Source organism: Gopherus evgoodei, chromosome 8 (genome assembly GCF_007399415.2).
Source record: "Gopherus evgoodei ecotype Sinaloan lineage chromosome 8, rGopEvg1_v1.p, whole genome shotgun sequence".
Taxonomy (NCBI): Eukaryota; Metazoa; Chordata; order Testudines; family Testudinidae; genus Gopherus; species Gopherus evgoodei.
Window position 1 is genome coordinate 37,718,620 of NC_044329.1, and position 20,675 is coordinate 37,739,294.

General features: G+C 40.3%; 1 protein-coding gene across 8 annotated transcripts in view; it reads left to right on the plus strand.

The window, feature by feature from the left end:
- The window catches only part of LOC115656464 (ankyrin repeat and KH domain-containing protein 1), a 187,357-nt gene that overhangs the window by 140,516 nt on the left and 26,166 nt on the right, over nt 1–20,675 (plus strand). For all 8 annotated transcript variants that reach the window (XM_030573215.1, XM_030573218.1, XM_030573219.1 and 5 more), the window contains 10 exons: nt 5,712–5,857; nt 6,023–6,134; nt 8,454–8,599; nt 9,867–10,009; nt 10,816–11,029; nt 12,450–12,625; nt 13,001–13,163; nt 15,276–15,371; nt 16,365–16,481; nt 18,603–18,777. In XM_030573215.1, the coding sequence (XP_030429075.1) occupies nt 5,712–5,857; nt 6,023–6,134; nt 8,454–8,599; nt 9,867–10,009; nt 10,816–11,029; nt 12,450–12,625; nt 13,001–13,163; nt 15,276–15,371; nt 16,365–16,481; nt 18,603–18,777 (1,488 nt within the window). The remainder of the gene's footprint in view (nt 1–5,711; nt 5,858–6,022; nt 6,135–8,453; nt 8,600–9,866; nt 10,010–10,815; nt 11,030–12,449; nt 12,626–13,000; nt 13,164–15,275; nt 15,372–16,364; nt 16,482–18,602; nt 18,778–20,675) is intronic.

Sequence of the window (20,675 nt, forward strand, 5' to 3'; positions counted from 1 at the left end):
CACATTAAGTTCAAAGCTTTTTGTTGACTTCCTCGGGACAATGATGCATCCATTTGTTGCCAGTTTCTGTATGTTATTAAACTTACTAATATTGCTCTTGTCAGTTTGTGCTGGTCAGTCACCCTTTTCATTCAAAATACAGATTTTCTGCACCTTGCTTCTGTCTGGAATTCTTTCCTTAGAGAGATTTTATTGGTGGACTGAATCTGAATTTATAAATGTAAACTTTCAGTTTGCTGAATGCTTGTGTAGTAACTCTGCAAACTTTTTTGGCTCTGAAATCCATGCTTGTGAAATGATTCCACAAAATTGATCTGTTAATTTTTATTTCTGGAATCATTGTTAAAGATGACTTCTGGGCTACTGCATTATGAAATACATAACCATTTGGAATAATGCTGGTCACCGATGTAATCCAAAGTGGGAAATGTTGACGCATAATGTGAAAAGTAACAATTATATACAAACACACTCCTATTTAAAGTAACACTGTTAAATGTTGTTCAATCTGAACCTAGCAGACAGCTTGTCATTCATTTTAAAAGATTAATAGGTCACAATATGGTGGTTGATTGCTATAATAGGATTTTAAAATAGTGTGGGATTTTTTTTAATTCCAGGAAAAGCTCTTATAAAAGAGACTTATACAATACTGAAGTACAAATTTACATTCATGGAAAAAAACAAAGAAAATGAATCTACATTAGTCATATTACAGTAATATGAGGTATATTTAGTAGTTCATAAATATAGCAGTTGGAGTCTAATTTTAACTTCATACTGCAACTGTCAGACCAGCCACAATCTCTCTTTGCCTTAGCTCCTTTTAATGCTTAAAACGTGCTATGAACCTGGCATTTTGTTCAAGATCATCGCACCAGTTTGTTCCTAGTCTGATTCCCTGTAATCGGGTTTCCCAAATTAAAAAATACCAGTAATATCTCTTATACTGCGTAGGATTGTTTACTAAAGTTTATTAGTGAAGATTAAAGAAAATACATTTTGTGTAAGTTTTGGGCCTTCATACATTTACGAATATCTGAATGAAGCCCTACAATCAGAAATGTCATTTAAACTTCACAGACTTATTCAGGCAACAAGCTTATTGAATATGTTGTAAATAACAGTACAGGTTGAACCTCTCTAATCTGGCACTCTCTGGTCCGGCAACATCTGTGGTCCAGCATGTCTTTATTTTGTTTTTTATGCTTAATCTACGTATTTCCTTGTGCCAGTACAGAAAAATTGTGTAACAACACTATCACTTTGTTATGAAGAGAGCCAGTAAGCCTTGGCTAGACGGCATTGCAAGCGTTGTGCTGTTCATTCGCCTCAGCAAGATAAAAAGAGAAACCTGCTCACTACAATACTGACCTCCCGTGGTTCAGCAAATTTTCTGGTTTGGCACCAGTCAGATCCCAAGAGTACCAGACTAGAGAGGTTCAACCTATATTCTATAAAAGTATTACCTGTGTATTTTGTAGGGAAGGATCTAAAATCAATGCAGTCACAAAATAAATATTATATAGAGCCTAAATTGCATGAGGTGAAACTTAGAGAGAGAGAGAGATCGATCATCTATATACTTCCTAATGAAATGATAGAAGTGTATCTAATCCGCTAAAGTAAATTGTGTGCCTGTGTCTGTGTTTTGGAAGTAAAGCAGTAAACTTGGCTTCCTGTAACTTTGCATTTCATGAATGGAACATACCCACTCCAACTGAATCATGCACATTTTCTCAGAGACCTGTTAAAGATCTGTTAAAACAGATTTTTTTGGGGGGGGCTCATTCTCATGGTTCAGTATCGCACAAGTTTACTAAAATACATCAGTATAGAGCTCTTTCAAGTTTCTTGTTCCATTCATCAGGGACTAAAAATACCAGGGCTACTTTTTGTAATGCTAGGATTTTGCTCCAGTGTCCTTGAACAAAATCTCCCTTCCCTCATTGTTCAATATTCTGTGCTCCACTGAGTTTGCTGCCCTCCCATATTGGAGGTGGTTGTACTTCAGTGGTGCTGTGTAGTTGAAGCGATTTTGCATTCTTCAAGAGTATGTTGAAAATATAAATTTTTGTGAGGTTTATAAACTGGGTTAGAAGTTATCTAGAAAAGTGACTTTTTTCTGCTTATGAAATGCCACCAAGAAGGGATGAATTTTTCCTCCTGCTCTTGTTCTTCTTCAGTGTAGCAAAGATTTCCCCTAGCTTATAGTGGCGTGTATTTTTTATAAAAAAGATGCCACTAAATCTGTTGCATCCCATCTGAGCATCTATTTTGCAGAATTCCACTTGATCTTTTGCCTCTAATCCCATTATCTTTTGCCCTAGCAATGTAGTTTGAAAGATTCACACCATCTTATTAATTTTTGTACAGTGTACTGCTCCTTTACATATTATCTTAATACCATTACTGCAAAGCTGTGCCACAAGTGTTAGCCAAAGTGGATATAGTGCCAAATGTTCATATTGCTGTTCCTCAAGAACACTGTAGTTTATCTAATACCATAGGTTAGAACCACACTAGGATTTAGTCATTTGAAAATTGCCCTGAACTTTCTGTAGCAAATTGCTAAAATTCTTGGGAAGTCAAACGCTATAAATGACTCCTTAAGCAAGTGTTCCTTTTAGTTCAATTGATTTTGGACTTTGAAAAGAAAATGGTGAACTGCTCTCTCATTCCTGCAAAATCCTGATTGGAAGCCAGGTATGGTATGGCCAATCTTTGAGAATGAGTTTCCATGCTCTGCAAGTGAGACCAATAGCTGACCTGCTTTTCTATGGTATTGTTCAGAGTTGTAGACATATTTGACTCTGGATGTAATATCAGTACTAGCTTGTTAAATCTGGTCCCATACAAAATATTTTGTTAAGATGCGTTGAGAAATACTTGTAGTATGATGGTCCTTCCTTAAAACATGTAATTGAATATAAAACTTGGCCTTAACAAGCCTACTAATTGCTATTAACATACATTTGCTATTCAATGAACTACATCATCTTCAGGATACGATCTTCATAGAGAGGTTATTCTTGAGAATACAGATTACATTCAGTTCTCACTGGTCAAATATCAGGTTTGGCAACCAGCCAACAAATGTGGCATCACAACAGGTGTCCCAGAAGTTTACAGGAATCTAAAAATTTGGAAACAGTAATTGTCTTTTAGCAATTATTGGGGAGGAAATCAATTATATCAGATATTTACAATCTTGGTGGTTAGAATTGACTTTGAACCAATGTAGAGATTTCCATTAATGCACAAGAGTTCAACAGCTTTTTTGTCCTGTGAAGAGATTCAGTCCTGGTCATTTGATTTTTAGATTTTGGTGGATCTGCATTAAAGTTAAATGTAATCTATTACTAAGAAGTCTTAAAAACAAATTAAATGTCCGAAGTACATTTCTCTGTGTGTTTTTCCTTTTTTCTCCCTCCCCCCCAAAAAAAAGGTTGTAAAATACCTCTTCGGAAGGATGCTATTAGCTTATATTAGGGAAAAATCAGTCCTTAGCTGGATGATATAGTGTCTTACTGTTTTTGCAAAATATGAATATTTTACAGTCCACTTAACTTTAGCACTTAATAGTATTTTGAACATGTAGAGGATTTATTAATGTAAAATACTGTTTAACACCCTGCTGCGGTAGGTAAGTATTAATGCAGGGGTTCTCAAACTGGGGGTCACGACCCCAAGTTATTACATGGGGGTGGGGGCGTGAGCTGTCAGCCTCCACCCCAAAGCCCACTTTGCCTCCAGCATTTATAATAGTGTTAAACATATGAAGTGTTTTTAATTTATAAGGGAGATCACACTCAAAGGCTTGCTATGTGAAAAGGGTCACTAGTACAAAAGTTTGAGAACCACTGTATTAATGCATATTACGTAGATAAAGCATAAGACCTTTGTATCTGGAAACTCATGATACAAACTTGATGTGTTCACAAGGTGCTTAGCTTTTGAGATGAAGTGAACTCCCTTTGAGGCCAGGTATAATGCACTAGTCCTTTTACATTGTAACTAAACTTCATTGCTCACCTTTGACTCATGCACTGGAATGTGAGCCCTAACACTAAACTGAATGCCTTTGGGACTGTAACTGAAAACTTCTATCTCAAAGGCTTGGTTTTTATTTTTTTTAAACAAGTTATCCTGGCTTTAAGAACTCTGTTTGGGTTCTTTTAAAATCTGCTCCACTTGTGAACATATCATTTGTATTTCATATACCTATAACCAAACATCAGAATGTATTCTCACTAAATGATGGGTGTGTCCTAGTGTTTCTGATCTTTCCAGTAATTTAATCTTTATCCTATGTCATTAATTGATACACTCTATTTTCATTCAGTGGTTTAATTTTAAATCCTTTCCATTAGTGAATAACAGTTCATGGTAAAACTGCTGAAGTTTCTGTTTAGAAAACATTCTTATCACATTTTCATTTCTCTTCCATCTTCCATTACTACAGAGAATATTGGCACTGAAAAAAAAATTCCTGCTGCTTATTCCCCACCTGAACTCATCATGAACCTCTGTCATTATAATAGCTTGCTCCAGAAATACTATAAAACATTACATGCTTTGGATTAATTTTGCACTCTTACTGGTTAGAACAAATCAATTGTTTCTCTAACCGGCCAGAGCAATTAGCTTACAATGCAGAAATCTAGTAGTTCTGTGAGATGCAAATTTTGATGTCCAGAAGTGGTTTTCATACCAGTTTTTTATTCTCTAGATCTTGTCTTTATATTATAATAAAGGGCATTGAAATTTTTCAACTAGAAACAAGGTCGTTAGGGAGCTTTCCTGTCTATTTGATTTATGTCAGAGCCCTTCAAATTTTTTGGGATCTTCCCTTCAAAAATACCATGTAGCGATGATCCATCCATGTGCTGTGAGGCCGAGACTAAGCTCTGACCCTAGAAAATACTCATTATGGTGTTTCTGGCCTTTCTGCTATTTGTTCCTAGTATTTTAATTTTAGCACTGTATGTAAATATAGCTAATTCTTAGTTTCGGACCTCAGTTCAAATTGTGGAAAATTTAGAAAATAAAATCTCACTATTTGTATGTGTTTAAACTAAGTCTTTAAGTGGAGATGGAATTTTGCAGCCCTGTCATCAAAAGCTGCGTCACAACACACACAATTTTAGGGAAAGGAAATACCTAAATTGTCTGTACCTGTCTTGCCATCTTCCTATTTTTTCCTCTGTTAATTTGTTGTAACCAGAATTATTCTTGTAACTCACTTTTACTCTTCTCGCTTTAGTTGTCTTACCTAGAAAATTAATGAAAGTGCTTACTACACTTTATATGAAATAGTTCTGATATATTCTTTGTTTCCTAACTTTTAGATTATGCTTCTATCATAAATCCTTTACTATTGTCTACCTAGAATGAACATTGAACGGTCACTGCTGAGGTTACGATATTAGATAATTTGTTATCTTCATGGTTGTGTGCAGAGAAATCATTTGCAGATTAATCTGTTAAAATAAGCTTTCTGACCCAAACACAGTTTGGACGTGACACTTGCATCATATTCTGCAAACTATGTTAAATAGCATAGTTTTTTCCGAGACATTTAAAGCTAAACATTTTTTAGAAAATGCATTCTTACAGTATTAAGATTCTATAGTACAGTATTTTTTCCATTTAAAGTGCTCAATTCTCAAGAGTGGAATAACAGTGTTAGTGTTAATGCTGTTTTTCAGCTGTGAATAGCAGAGTGCCCACTGGCTCCACTAGTTCTTCTCTCACTACGGAATCCCCTGCACCCGAGCCCTGTGCACAGACACCAAGCAATGTTGGCTCTCAGTCTGTGCTCCCCATGTATCCTTCAGTTGATATTGATGCACATGTAAGTAATTTGGCTACAGATTTATCTGCTTTACTCTGACTTGTTTTAAAATTTAAAATAAAATGTCAGTCTAGCTGTAATGTTTTTTTAACAAGTTGACAGTTTTCTATGCTAAAAACACTTGCCATTTACAAATGTCAACTTCTTTTTCTCCCCACCATGAAGACGGAGAGTAATCACGACACTGCACTGACCCTTGCATGTGCAGGAGGTCATGAAGAGCTTGTGTCTGTATTGATAGCACGAGGTGCCAATATTGAACACAGAGACAAGAAGGGTAAGCTACCAAAAAAATAAAAAAATCCCTACAATTTGAGCTCAAAGTTCAGGTTAAAATGGGACTGAGTGCTCCATTCATCTCAGTGAGTGTTCTCATTCCCCCCTTCCCTCACCCTCCAATCCCCATGACTGTGCTTGTGAGCCTGTGCTGTGCACCAGGCATGCCCATTCTCAGCTCCTCACTCTGGCCCCAGTACTGCATGTTTCAAGCATGCCTACTCTCAGTTCCACGTCCAGAGGGGCAGGGCTTCTCTAGATGCCAGCTCACACAGGTGTGTGCGGGGATGCGGCTCAGGCCCCATCCTCCCCAAGGGGCAGAGCGTCCTCAAATCCTGGTGTGCGAACATAGGGTAGTTGGGAGAGCAGCTCAGAGTCTCCAGATCCCAGCTTTCGTGTTGGGAGTCTTGCAGAGCCATTCAAACCCTCTGAGAAGGAACGGGGCCCCCAGATCCTTGTGCTCGTGCACAGGAGAGGCGAATGTAGGATTAACAGCCCTCCTCCCCTTTCTCTGCCACAAATCTTCTCCCTTCCCCTACAACCCATTCTAATTTATGCCCCTTCCTTCACTCTCCCAGCCCCCACATCACCAGCATTGCTACCACAGTCATTTTCTTTCACTGCTCTGACCCCACTGTTCCATAGTTCCCTACCTGTGCACCAAAAAAAAGTTACAAGCATCTAACAATATTATGAGTGCCTCATGTTAGTAAGCTCTTTATCAGGAACATGTGCCTTGATTGTAAGCACACGTAGGTCCCTTGTTCAGGAAACATGATTACATAATCCTAACTGTCTTTCATCTTCCCTCTAGTTAATCAATGCTAATTGATTAATCAGTGCTGGTGCACAGCTATGCTAATACTCAGTGTTGAAAAGTAGCAACATGCCCAGCAGCCATTTTTGGGTATCTGCATAGAGCATGTATAATGTATTATCTTTCAGAAAATAGTTAAAGCCTCTTCTAAATTAGCTGTACAAATTAGCAGGTGCACATTTCCCAAAAGTAAAAAAACAAAAACCTGCCTCTTAACAGAGATGGCTAGTAGCAGTGTGCCACAGATCATTCTCAGCTTTCAGCCAAGGGAAGGGTTTGAATTTACAATGTGTGAGGGGGCTAAGATTGTGATCATAGCACGTCTCCTTGGGCCGCCAAATTTCTGTGACAGTGTGCTCAGTGCAAACCCTCTTGTTGAGGCTTGCTGTATGTGTACATTTCATTTCTTTGGCTGATGCATGTTTTTAGCATATACTGTTATAGGGAGCCAAACTCTTCCTTTAATAAGTTTTCAGTATTGCTCCCCCAAAAGTGGCAGTGGATATCATGCACTAAAGTTATAAGAATCTGTTGACTGTGAAGTGTCTTTTGTGGGGGCTTTATCTGAGGAATCCCTTAATTAAATGACCCCAAATTTGGGCCACTGGCTGTGCCCATCATCCCCATGAGGCAAAGCAAGTTTTAAGACAGTTTGAGTAAGAATGTGGATGTTAGAGCTCTTAGAGTCAGCCTTCAAACAAAGATCTTCTCAACCTCAATAATAGCAAAGTTGTCGATGTGCTATAATACAGTACCCTAAGACTCTATTGGGATACATTTGGAATTAATCTTCTTGTCTGTGGATAGGGCCCCACCAAATTCATGGTCCATTTTGGTCATAGTCATAGGATTATTAAAAATTTGTAAATTTCATGATTTCAGCTGTTTAAATCTGAAATTTCACAGTGTTGTAGGGCTTGACCCAAAAAGGAGTTGTGGAAGGGTTGCGGTATTGCTACCCTTACTTCTGTGCCACTGCTGCTGACAGCAGTGCTAGGCAACTGAAGAATGGAGGCTGCTGGCTGGGAGCCCAGCTCTGAAGGCGGAGCTGCCACCACCAGCAGCGCAAAAGTAAGGATGGCATGGTATGGTATTGCCACCCTTACTTCTGCGTTGCTGCCTGTACAGCTGGGCCCTCAGCCAGCAGCCACCACACTCCAGATGCCCAGCTCTGAAGGTGACAGCACAGAAGTAAGGATGGCAATACCGTGACCCCCTAAAATAATCTTGCGACCCCAATGCAACTCCCTTTTGAGTCAGGACATCCAATTTGAGTGAAATCCCTGCAGTATAAGGTAAAAGCACACAAAAGACCAGATTTCATGGTCTGCAACATGTTTTTCATGGCCACAAATTTGGTAGGGCCCTATCTATGGATGATCATTCTGATATTTGACCCAGGTATTTGTTGAATTAATCCATTCGTACATACTTTCCAGCTTGCTATTAATTATATTTTGAGTTTTTCAGAGCTGCTTCTAATTGTGATTCTTTTTGGATTAGGTTTTACACCACTTATTCTGGCTGCAACTGCTGGACATGTTGGTGTAGTAGAAATTCTTTTAGACAAAGGTGGAGATATAGAAGCACAGTCCGAGCGCACAAAGGACACTCCGCTTTCACTGGCGTGCTCTGGTGGACGCCAAGAGGTACAAATATCTTGCTTACTATTTCTTCTATAGGTTTTGAATTGGTTTGTAAATTACTGCGTTCATTTCTTGTTATTTACCCTTAAATTAATATTTTCATTTTACTAAAAAAGTCTTTAAACTTCAGGAATTGGTAGCTCCCTTGTCCCAGGAAAAGACAAGGGAATTAACTTTCCCTTGTTTATACAGCCCCACCATTGCAGCCCTTCACTACAGGTTGGAGCCATTCATCTATCCAATTTTCGTAATATAGTCTGTGAAAATCCTCAGTTGGACGGGGGAGGAAGAAGGCTATTAAGTAATTCAGGGTACCCAGTCAGTCCTATCTTGTACCCTCCCCACCTGCATAGTAAGTGAAGGGGCATTCTTTGCAGTAGTTCCAACTCAAGAGAGAGATCAGGACCAGAAACTAAACTTGTCTTACACATACACAGCCTTCCAGAACACTAACACTAGACTAGCAGATATTTCCATTTTGACTTGTAAGTAAATGCAATGTAGACCTGACTCACAGAAGGTAGAACTACTTTTAAGTTGAACTTTTCACTTTTGCTTCTAAGATGTTCAGTCTTACGTGCTTATGATGTCAAAGGCAGAGAAACTTGGAAGAAAACATGGGAAACTATAGTAGCACAAACGCACACATGAAAAATGCCATGATTGCAGGAGACGATAAATGTAGCAATGGGAAGAAAATGAGGAGGCTTGTAAAGGGGAGGCGTGAGTGGGAGAAATGCCCTACCTCCGCCATTCCCTCACGTCCCTTAACTTCTATCAAGATTTGGGCATCCTTATACTTTTTGTTGGAAAGATTGTGCAACACAAACATAATCAAAAATGACTTAAGATTCACTTTTTCATTCAAGTTGTGGGAGGCACTGAAAGGGAAACCCTCACAAATTTCAACTATATCAGACTTCCTAAGAACAGGATATGTCCTAAATCTCAGACCTCCATTCAGAGGAAGAGATTCCCTTAAAGGCTTGTAATTTCAGGTAGATAAAGTAATCCTTTTGGAGGAAAGTGCTGCATTGGCACAACCCACACAGACTATCTTATGAATAGGATTAACTGCTAGCTCTATACAGTGCATAAATTTAAATTAAAGATCCTACAGGGGAACCTCGTCACACTCTAGCCACTGCTGCCCATGGAAACTGGTAATACACTTAAAGTTTTGAATGTGTGTGAGCCATTATCCAGGAAGTAGCAGAAAATTAAGGCCCAGTATTCCTTTCACACTTTTTTGTCGTGCTGTACATTTCAGGTAGTTGACTTGCTGCTGGCCCGGGGAGCAAATAAAGAGCATAGGAACGTGTCTGACTATACACCGCTAAGCCTTGCTGCATCTGGGGGATATGTCAACATCATTAAGATTCTGCTTAATGCTGGAGCAGAAATTAATTCAAGGTAACATACTCTCCATGTCGTAGACAAACTGCAGTGTGGGACAGATGTTCCACTGTGGGTTTTATATCAAGGCATAAATTGGAGCTTGTAGTGCTTTCAAATCTCCCTGCTAAGTTTGCTCTGTTGAAATGTTAAGCTTTTTCTGACTGGATACCTTTAGGGAAGCTGCTGTAGATCTCCTGCCACCAAAAAAAATAAAAACTGCCCTCAGTGTTTAGGTTGCACTTGTGCCTGTATTAGTGCGGCATATGGCCCTGTGTACATACTTCTTTTCTCCATATTGGGATCTAGCACTCTGGGACTTTGTTTCCAGTTGAACTAAATAGAGGAACCACCAAAACTCTCAGTGGAGCACGTGTTCTTTTGAAGCTTTACATTTCAGTGGCTCTGGGGCCCATAAAAGGAAGAACTAAAACACATGGATTTGTCTGTTAAGCAACCTGTGTTCGCGTATTGTAGGACAGTTAACTCATTTTGTATCATCAAAATAGGTTGAAGTGCAGATGTATGTCTTTCTGATTTAGGTGCAGGCCCAGTTATCTCTCTTTATTATTTAAATGGCTTAGAATTAGTACAGATATATACTTTAGCAAAACCTATTTCTTCTGAAAGAGAACACGTTCTCTTTGCAGGTTTTAAACAGCAAATATCCTACATCCTGCTGGTTTTCAATAATCTGTTTTGAATTACTGATATTTTAGGGCAGTATTTACTATAAAATGTTGAAATGTACTTGGGTTCCCAGAGGATTCATCCAGATTCATCTAGTTCTGTGATCTGTAGTTAATAATTTTCTCTCTTTTTAGGACTGGGAGTAAGCTCGGCATTTCTCCTCTGATGTTGGCTGCTATGAATGGACATGTACCTGCAGTGAAACTGTTGCTTGATATGGGTTCTGATATTAATGCGCAAATTGAGACCAATAGAAATACAGCCCTCACCCTGGCCTGTTTCCAGGGCCGAGCAGAGGTGGTCAGTCTCCTGTTGGATAGGAAGGCCAATGTTGAACATAGGGCTAAGGTAAGCAAACAGACTAGCTTTCTCTTCAGATTTATTTTGGGCAAGAGGATCTCTTTGATTTGTCAGCTTTCTTGAAGTTTTTCTGTTAATATAAATCTTTGAGCCTATTTGCCTATGTCAGCTTCACTGATTTAAAAGCAACCCCATAGGATTGATGGCCATATATTTGATCGCTCTTGTTCAAAGCATCTCAAAAAGTTCTTTAAGAAATCTCTACCACTCACAAGGAACTGTAAAGCATAACACTTTACCAAAACCTCATTATTCTTACCCTGGAAATCAGCAAATTAAAAACATTCTTAAGCAAAAATTAGTGTACTAAAGATAATACCCACTCTATGTTCCAGCTTCTGTCAGAATGTCAAACTTTTTTCATATACTGGGAAATAGTCATTACATGTGAAAAACAAATGTGATTGCTTACGAGTGGCATTCCTCTACTTTTTCCAAAACAGCTAATTCATACTTTCTAAATGGGAAGCAAAATAGGTCCTGACGACTTTTGGTCTTTAAAGATCATGAGATTATAAATGTCAAGGTTAACATGACTAATGTTCATTAACAGAACACATGGGTAAAGTCTAAAGCAGAAAAGGAACGTAATAATGCATATATTTTGACAGTGATGCACAGATACTGCTTGCCATTATATGCACTCAACAGAAATGGTTTAGATTAAGCCTTTATCTCTTCTAGGTGAAAACTGTGGTGTTAATGTAGAACCCATGGTTTAAATTTTGAGAGTTCCTGTTTCTCTTACGTTCTATGGGCCCCATTCTTTGATACACTGGAACAGTGTTATGCCTCATTCCTGTTGCAAAGCAGTCCAAAAGTCTGCATAGACTGACACTTGGATTTCACCAGCACAGGGGAATTTTTGGTAAACCCTAAAGCTACAGCTCTAGTATCGTCTGTGCCCCGTTTCCCAGCTCCTTGTGCTGGAAATGTGACTGGGGAAAGGGTGTGTGGCCAGTGTTCTCTTGTGCCCAGCTTCTACAATGGCCACTTGGGGATGTTGGCAACTGATCTAAATTAGAACATTCTGAGCTGGGGACTCAACTGGTATCTGGACAGCGCCAGTGCCAAAGGGAATCCAAAGGTGGCGTGGAGTCACTTGTTTGACCCCCTTCTGTGCTGAATACTCACTGTTTGCATTTGAACCTCTATTTCCCTCAGTTTTAAGGGATACTTTTGTTAATTGCAAGCTTTTGCTAATGAGATTAACATCTGATGAGATTTTGCCATTCATTTGTCTTCTCTACTGTAAAGCCCAAGGCCAAGATTTTAAAAAGCTTGCCTGGAGTTAGACTCCTAAATGCATAAATAAGAGGCCTGTTTAAGTGCTGAAACCGTTAAAGGCACACCCAGACTATATTTTGCATCAATTGAATATTTTATAACTTGTTTGTTTTTCAAACAGACTGGTCTCACCCCTTTGATGGAAGCTGCTTCTGGAGGGTATGCAGAGGTTGGAAGAGTTCTCCTTGATAAAGGAGCAGATGTCAATGCTCCACCTGTGCCTTCCTCAAGAGATACAGCTTTAACAATTGCAGCAGACAAAGGCCATTACAAGTTCTGTGAGCTCCTGATTAATCGGTGGGTTATTTCTTATTTCATCAGTAACATACTTGTTCTGTCATGGAGTCCATCTGTGGACAGAATCACAGTGATGAGGAATAGAGCTTAAATTCTGTATTTCAATAATTGCTTATCTATGATTTAGAGATTAATGTAGATGGGAGAGAGATGTCCATAGCTCTGTTTTAATCCAGGCATTTAAGTCTCCTTTTTAGTTTATGCTATAATTTAAATAGCAAAGGATTTCCCAGCATAAGTTTTCTAGCTCACCACTGAAGGTTTGTCAGTGATGAAAAAGACTAACTTAAATGCAGTTTGAACATCCATATTTTTTTAGTAACCTTTTCTATATGTCAGCCAGGTGTGCCTGTGACTTACATTTGCTTTTTTTAGGGGAGCACATATTGATGTTCGTAACAAGAAAGGAAACACGCCACTGTGGTTGGCAGCTAATGGTGGTCACTTTGATGTAGTGCAGTTACTTGTGCAGGCAGGAGCTGATGTGGATGCAGCAGATAACCGGAAAATTACACCTCTTATGTCAGCATTTCGTAAGGTAAGTTAATAAGGCAAACTTGGATCTCATGTTTCAGCTCTGAATACTTTCAAAAACAGTTTTAAATTGAAATGGGTAGTCTTGAAAGTGTAGGAATACAAAACATGTTTAAGCTAAGTATATACTGCAGTTTAAGTTGCTGTTTCAAAAAAGGGCTAAAATACGGCTCAACACACCTGACTTTTGAGGGGTGATCTGCTTCAGTTTTGTGTATTCATCACAGCATACGTAATTTTGCTACTGTCAGTGGGTGAGTGTCTGATCTTGGCATGAAACCATTTCACCATCACAGGTCTCCAGCCAACCATTCTCTCTTCCTTTCAAGTCCACCACAGATGTCAGTGTCAACAACGTTGCCCTTGCCCCGTCTGGATGAACACCTGTCTGTTTTAAACGGACCTAATTGCTGGATTCACTTCTGCATTTTCTGGTCACTGTTGCTAGCTCGGGGTCACAAGCACGCAGACTCTGTGTTCAACATGCTTCTTGAGCAGTGGACTCTGCATTTCAACTGCCTTAGACCCTTATACCAGTGCCACAGCCCTCCCAAGTGCCTAGTAGCTTAGACATGTTATCCCAGAGTCCATCTGGCTATGGGAACTCGGGTTTCTTGTTAAACTCTTCCGGGACAACATGGCAGGAAAGCAAGGAGGAACACAAGCTTAGCAAAGGAATGTCTTAAGCACAGATAATTTACTCCTAACACAGCACAGTAGAGAGTTGCAAGACTTTCACATTTAACACACAAACCTGAATGTGGTTGCCCTAGGGCTGATCTCACCCTATCTGAGAGTCCTGGATTCGGTAAGCATCCATAGGCTAGGCATACCTTCCCTTCTCCTTAGCCAGGTCGTCTTGGATGTGGTGGTGGTCACCCCTTTGACTCAGAGAAACACACTTCTTTTTCTATACACTGATTCCCAAAGTGCCAGGGGTGCTCAACCCCTGGCTCTGCCCCAGCCCCACTCCACCCCTTTCCCCAAGGCCACACTCCCGCCTCTTCCTGCCCCTGCTCCACCCCTGCCCCACCTCTTCCTACCCAGTTCCATCCTCTCCCCTGAGTGCAGCATCCTCACTACATGCCCCCTACCCCGCCGCTGCCTCCTCCAGTCCACAAAACAGCTGATTGGGGCGGGTGGGAGGCGCAGGGAGAGAGTGGCGCTGATCCACAGAGCCTGCTGGTGGGCAGGGGCACTGGGGATGGGGGGAGGCGTGGAGAAGCGCTGATAGTGAGGCTTTTTTTTCCCCCATGAGTGCTCCAGCTTCCGGAGCATTCATGGAGTCACCACCGATTGTCCCCCTTTTTCCCCATTTGCTTCAGATGGGGGAGTTCCAGGCTCCAGCTTCCTCCCCATCAGCTTCTGTGTAGACACAGATTCAAAGTCAGAGACCCTGTTAGTGGAAAAACCCGTTGTTCCAGTATGGGAGTCATTCAATGTTACTGGCCCTGGATTGCTTTGTCATAGTTTCTCAAGCATAATCTTTCCTTTACGTGTTAAGTCCCTTTTACAAATTGGAGGCAGTGTGACTTGGTGGGCAGAACACTGAACTGAGACTCAAGAGACCGCAATTCTATTTTCATTCAGGCATTGACCTGGGCAAGTCAGTTCAATGGAGTGCTGCAGTTCCCCCATCCATAAAATGGGGCTGAGGGTACATGCCTCCTTTGTAAAGGGCTTTGAGATCTACAAATGAGAAGTGTGTTATAAGAGTTAGGTGATATTATTATTTATTAATCCACAAAGGAGGCTACAACACAAAGTAGAGCCCCTCACGCAAAACGGAGTACATAGTTCGACAGACGCATTCCCAGTGCTCACAAAAATTGAGCTTATTAAATTAATTTAAAAAAAAATCTCTCCCAACATGTCCTGTCCTTTATCTTTTAGACAGGAAGCTATTTGGGGAATGGACTATTTTTGCTACTGTTTTGTCCACCACTATGCTCATTGTCAGTACTTTACCAACGCTAATAGATGTTTTGGTACTTGGCGACATTTTATTTTAAACTACCATTTCAGATGTTAGCATTATAACTGTCATGTCAGCTAAAATTGTCACCTGCTCACTTCCGTATTTACAGGGCACTAGAATTTTTTTTTTTTTTTACAGGGTCATGTGAAAGTAGTTCAGTACCTGGTGAAAGAAGTTAACCAGTTTCCTTCAGACATCGAGTGCATGCGATATATAGCAACTATAACTGACAAGGTGAGTTTAACTGACTTTTTGAGAGCAGGCTTAGTGCATTAAGGATATTTAAAAATATGTAGGTGACCATACCAAGGTCTTAGCAAGTATATAGAATTGAAACCACACATTTTGCATGTTAATTACGTGTTGTCTCATATTAAAAGTTTGGTGCCCAAATGGTAGATCTAAGGTCATTTAAAGACTGAATTGATAATTGAGCTTTGTTACAACTATGTGAAACGTTCTCTTCCCACTATTTGTTATGTGGCCTTTGCCTTGCCCAGAGCACCACCAGCTTCTTCTTTCTGAGCATCCATGAAATGCCTATCTTTGACCCTTAAAATTCTGGAGCTAAAAAATTTCTTTGTGGAATCTTAAAATACATATATAAATATAACAAGAATAAAATTATTTCAGTTTTTATACAGCAGCTTATTTAAATCTTTCCATCATGGATTCATCACATTTTTCTTTTAAATCAGATTAAAATGTTAACAAATTAGCTATAGGAAAATGAAAAAGTTTCAAAAGTTAGGTTACAGCCAGCTATTCTGTCACTCTCCTATCAAAGTGAGTCATATGTAACTTAGTTATTTTTCCTTCTGCTTCAGAACAGTGGAGTATTAAGGGGAAAGGCCAACAGCAAAACCTCTTGAATTCAATTTTATTCTTGCTTTTTTAGGACAGTTTTTTAATTACTAAAGTAATTAAGGAACGGGGACCAAATTAACGCATTTATTTATTTCTAATTTTAAAAAGACTTCATACCTATTAGAGGAACTTTTCAGATGTTCACGAAACTACCCAAACTGGGAGGAATAATGTGCTTCCTTTATTGCAAAACTACCTCTAAAAAAGCTATTTTACAAATGTTAGCACTCTGTATCTTAGCATAGTGGCGTAGTTGTATGTTTAGAAGTACCAGTGAGCCAATCATACACTTTAAGAGCAAGCTGCAATAATTAACTTCAGGTTTTCAGGATTGCTTTAATAAAATAACTTATTCTTCAGGAACTATTGAAGAAGTGTCACCAGTGTGTGGAGACAATCGTGAAGGCTAAAGACCAGCAAGCTGCAGAAGCAAATAAGAACGCCAGTATCCTGCTGAAGGAGCTTGACCTGGAAAAGGTGAGAGGTGAAATCTGTCATCTTAGGTTAGTTCTTGGCCAGTGCATCTGCATGTGGCAACTCTTTCTTTCAGATGTGTGTAAGCTAACAGGGTTTCCCTACTTCAAATTTGTAACTGTTTAAAAACAGCATTAATTTATATTTTGTAATATAAAAGGTGGATTTTGGGATATGTAAGTAAATAGATAATTAACCCAAAAGGTTATTTACAGAAACCACTTTGGTTGTACTGTTTTTTTTCACCCAACTTTGGCTTTTTTGGGACCTGAGAATTTTTCAGGCAGGGACCAGGGGGCAAGGCAGCCAAGACCACCTGACCGCTATTGCAGCAGGCCTACAGGGAGCAGAAGGCTGCACACCCTCCTTATCCCTGCCCTTCAGCACTGCTGCAGGACTGAGCTCAGGAGGGGTCCTGGCCGGCAGGGGGGTCAGTACTCACAGGGTGCAGCCTTCCGCTCTCCTCCTTACCCCCAGCCCTTCAATGTGGCTCATCTGCTTCCTCTGCACAGTAGGGAGTGAGAAGGGCAGGGAGCCGGAAGGCTTCCTCAGCTGCTGTGTAGTGAGTATCTCCACCTGCTGCATGCTGTGAGTACCAGGAAACCTCCACACCACTGTTGCCCTTTATTTCTGGTTTTTACGATTATCATTGTTTCTAAAAAATGTTGGTACTATACACCGATAAATTCCCATTAAATCAATTTTTTTTATTAAACTGCCTTATTTATGTCACAATTCAGTGGATTTGGCATCTCTGCCTGACTGCAGCTGGAGTATACTATGATGATGAAATACTCTATTCTTCATTCATTGCCTGTATGAATCTCCATTGTAGAAGGTGCATGTGCCCTAAGTGCACAAGCTCAACTCTATTTCAATAGTAGTCTCTTGGGGCTGCTGTGTGCAGCCTCGATGTTCTTGCACTTCTACTTCAGAATATCCAAAACTGTGCAGCCCCACCTACCTTCCAGCCCTTCTGACCTCCATAGGCAACAAGTTGGAACTCGTTTGTCTGTTACTACCCACACTAGTTCCTTTGTAGGAAATTTTAGGCTTGTTACTTTTTTGGTTAATTAAGCTGTTGGTTTGCCAGCATTTTGCATTACTCTATTTTATTTGGATGCAGACTGAGGAAAATGTCTTCAGTTAAAACTGTTAATAAATATAAAACAGTATCAGCTTGTTCTATGACTTATCTTGAAGCAGACCTTTGAGCTGTCAGATCAGTAAACAGAGTTCAGCATGGCCAGTTGGATATGAGACTTTGAAGGAATTACTCCCATCCCCAGATGCTGCAAGTAGTACAATCAGTCACTGACTCTAAGTAACAGTCCTCAGTTTGATAATGCTGCAGTGCCCAGAATAGCATTATTGGGTGCTGTACTGCTGAAGGCACCTTTTTTTTTAATTATTTGCAGGGGATCTAAAGTGGAGCTTTTGACTCTTTATGATAATTAACTCACCATGATATTTTTCACAAGAGAGAAGTTTTACCAAATTGCATTTTGATTAATTAGCCTCATTCTGTATTGCATTAAATTTCAGTTAGTTATTTTTCACTTCATCTTCTAACCTACAGTTTAGTGTTGTTGGTACTAACTGACTGCCTCATTGTACCCAAGAAGTAACTATTTCAGCAACTGATAACATGATAGCTATATGTAGCACATAAAGTACTTTGAGCCTTCTGAGTGGAAGATGTTAAGGTTGCTCCAGAAATTCTTTCACTAACTCAGGTTTTCAACAAATTTTTGCAATATAGTCTGACATTATACAAGATTACAGTGATATCCCATTAAAATATATACTAAGTTGTTTTAACACACATCTTTATCATTCTGGTTGCATGCAGTTTGCTGGCTGATTTTTCTTTTTTTCCTTGATAAGTCTCATTCTGAAAACTGCAGTTCCATCTAGTCCACTACTACTTCCAATTAATTTCTGTTCATTCTGCTGTCGTTATCATGGCTTTTTGCATAATGATTCAGGTCATAATGGAATTTTTCTTGATTATCTACCTCTCAGACATTTTTTCCATTGAAGCCCTGAATTTGTAAGCATAAGAGAATATTAATCTTTGGTATTAATGCATGGTAGAACTAAATATTAATGCTTTTCCTATAGTCAAGAGAAGAGAGCAGAAAACAGGCTCTTGCAGCTAAGAGAGAAAAGAGAAAGGAAAAGAGAAAGAAGAAGAAAGAGGAGCAAAAAAGAAAACAAGAGGAAGATGAGGAAAACAAACCTAAGGAAACTTTAGAGCTGCAAGAAGATGATGATGAAGAGGAGAATGATGATGAAGGTGAAGAACATCTAACGTTTTTACTATTCTGTGGAGGGGGAGCACTTGTTGGATTGTATAAATGTTTCTTAATCCTTCTTGGTGAAAAGATATTTTAGGTGCTATCGTTTTCTTCATACTGGAAAGGAGGAGCAGTTGGACAGTAGGTTTATTCACTCTGAATATTCTTCCTACATATCTGCAAGAACTCAGCTTAGAAAATAAACATTTAAAATGTTTAAGAAAGTATTACTCTTGGGAGAATTGTGCACTACTGCACATGTGCAGAATTCATGTCCCCTGCAGATTTCATTGCTTCCCCGCAGAAAAATGACTTTCTGATGAGAAAGCAAAGGGACGCCCAAGAGCAGTCACCAGCTCCTCCGCAACAGTGCAGGCATGTTGTTTCAGGCACTTGGAGAAGCCAGTGGGGGTTGGGAATGCCCTGGTGCCTCCTACACTGCACTGGACTCAGCTGCTAATCCTGACTAAGCTGGAGGCAGGGGAGGGTGGGACTTGTTCTTCCTCTCAAGAAGTGGCCAGGACCAGGCTTATGGCCGAGTCAGACCCACTTCCAGAAACCTCCCCCAGATGAAGGAAGTTCTGCCCTCCCCTCACTTCCTGCCCCTGTCACTCATCAGCTGCAAGGGTCACTGTGCTGCTCTCCTGCGCATTCAGGTCTGTCGTTGTCCGTGTCCTCTCCCTCCTCTCCCCCCCCCCCAACTGAGTTTCACCTTCTGCATTCAGAGGCCCTGCTGAGGAGCCCCCTTCACCTAGACACACACCCACTGAAACCCAACTAGCTGCACCCAGGCTCCCGCCCTGACAAGCCCCACCCCTCTGTACCTGGACCACCCCAACGAGCCCCACTTCCCCAGCACCCAGAGCCCCACCCCAATGAGCCCCCAATACCCAGACCTCCCACACACACCCAGAATCCCCATCCCACTGAGCCTCAACCTCTGCATCCAGAAACTCATGCCTTCACCCAGACCGCCGCACCAAGCCCCAACCACCTTCACCTGATCTCCCCCCCCAACAAGCCCCTGTACATCCAGATTCCCCCCCGGCCCCGCACTGACTCCTGCCGTGAGCCATCTGCACCCACATTTCCCCACACAGAACCCTCTTACCCCACACCTGGATTCCCCACATGCTAAGCCACTCTACACTTGGATCCTGCTGGGCTGAGCCTACTTGCCCACACCTCATGCACCTGACACAGAGAGGCAGTGCCACAAGGTGTTTCTAGAGCACGCCCAGCCCTTGTGCTGGCAGCATCAGAAGCAACCTCACCACCAAGTTTTTGTACCCAGGTGGGTGGCTGCAGGGTGATCTCCCATCTCCATGCAGCCAGTGGCATGTGCTCCCCACTGCCATGCTGGAGCCTTCACATTTATTTACTGACAAATAAAATTTGCAGAATTTTAAAATAGTGCACAGAAAATTTATTTTTTGACACAGAATTCCCTCAGAAATATATTCTGCCGTTGTTAAATGCTTTCCACTATGAAAATGCACATCTGTACTAGTGATAGAATGGAGATTTTTGTGTGTAGTGTGTGTACATGTCTCAAATTTTGTATTTTTGAGGCAGTTTTAATGGCAGGCTGACTATATCAATTGGTTCTGTGCACAGTAGTCACTGTGGCAGGAGTATTGTTGGTGTACAAAGCAAAAAGCGTGTAAGTATAGCTTTTAAAATTTCAGGTTTCTTAGGTATTGTTTTGTACCCTAAATAACTTATTTGGGGATTTTAGTGCAGATAATAACTGTGCTTGTTCTGTGCTAACAGTGAAAGATTAAAGCAGAAATGATTTTTTAAAACCTAACTTGACTTAATTTTTTAAAATGTCTAATTTTCCCTCCAGGAGGGTGAAATATTTCATCCTTGAAGAAATGAAAACTTTTGCTGAGTT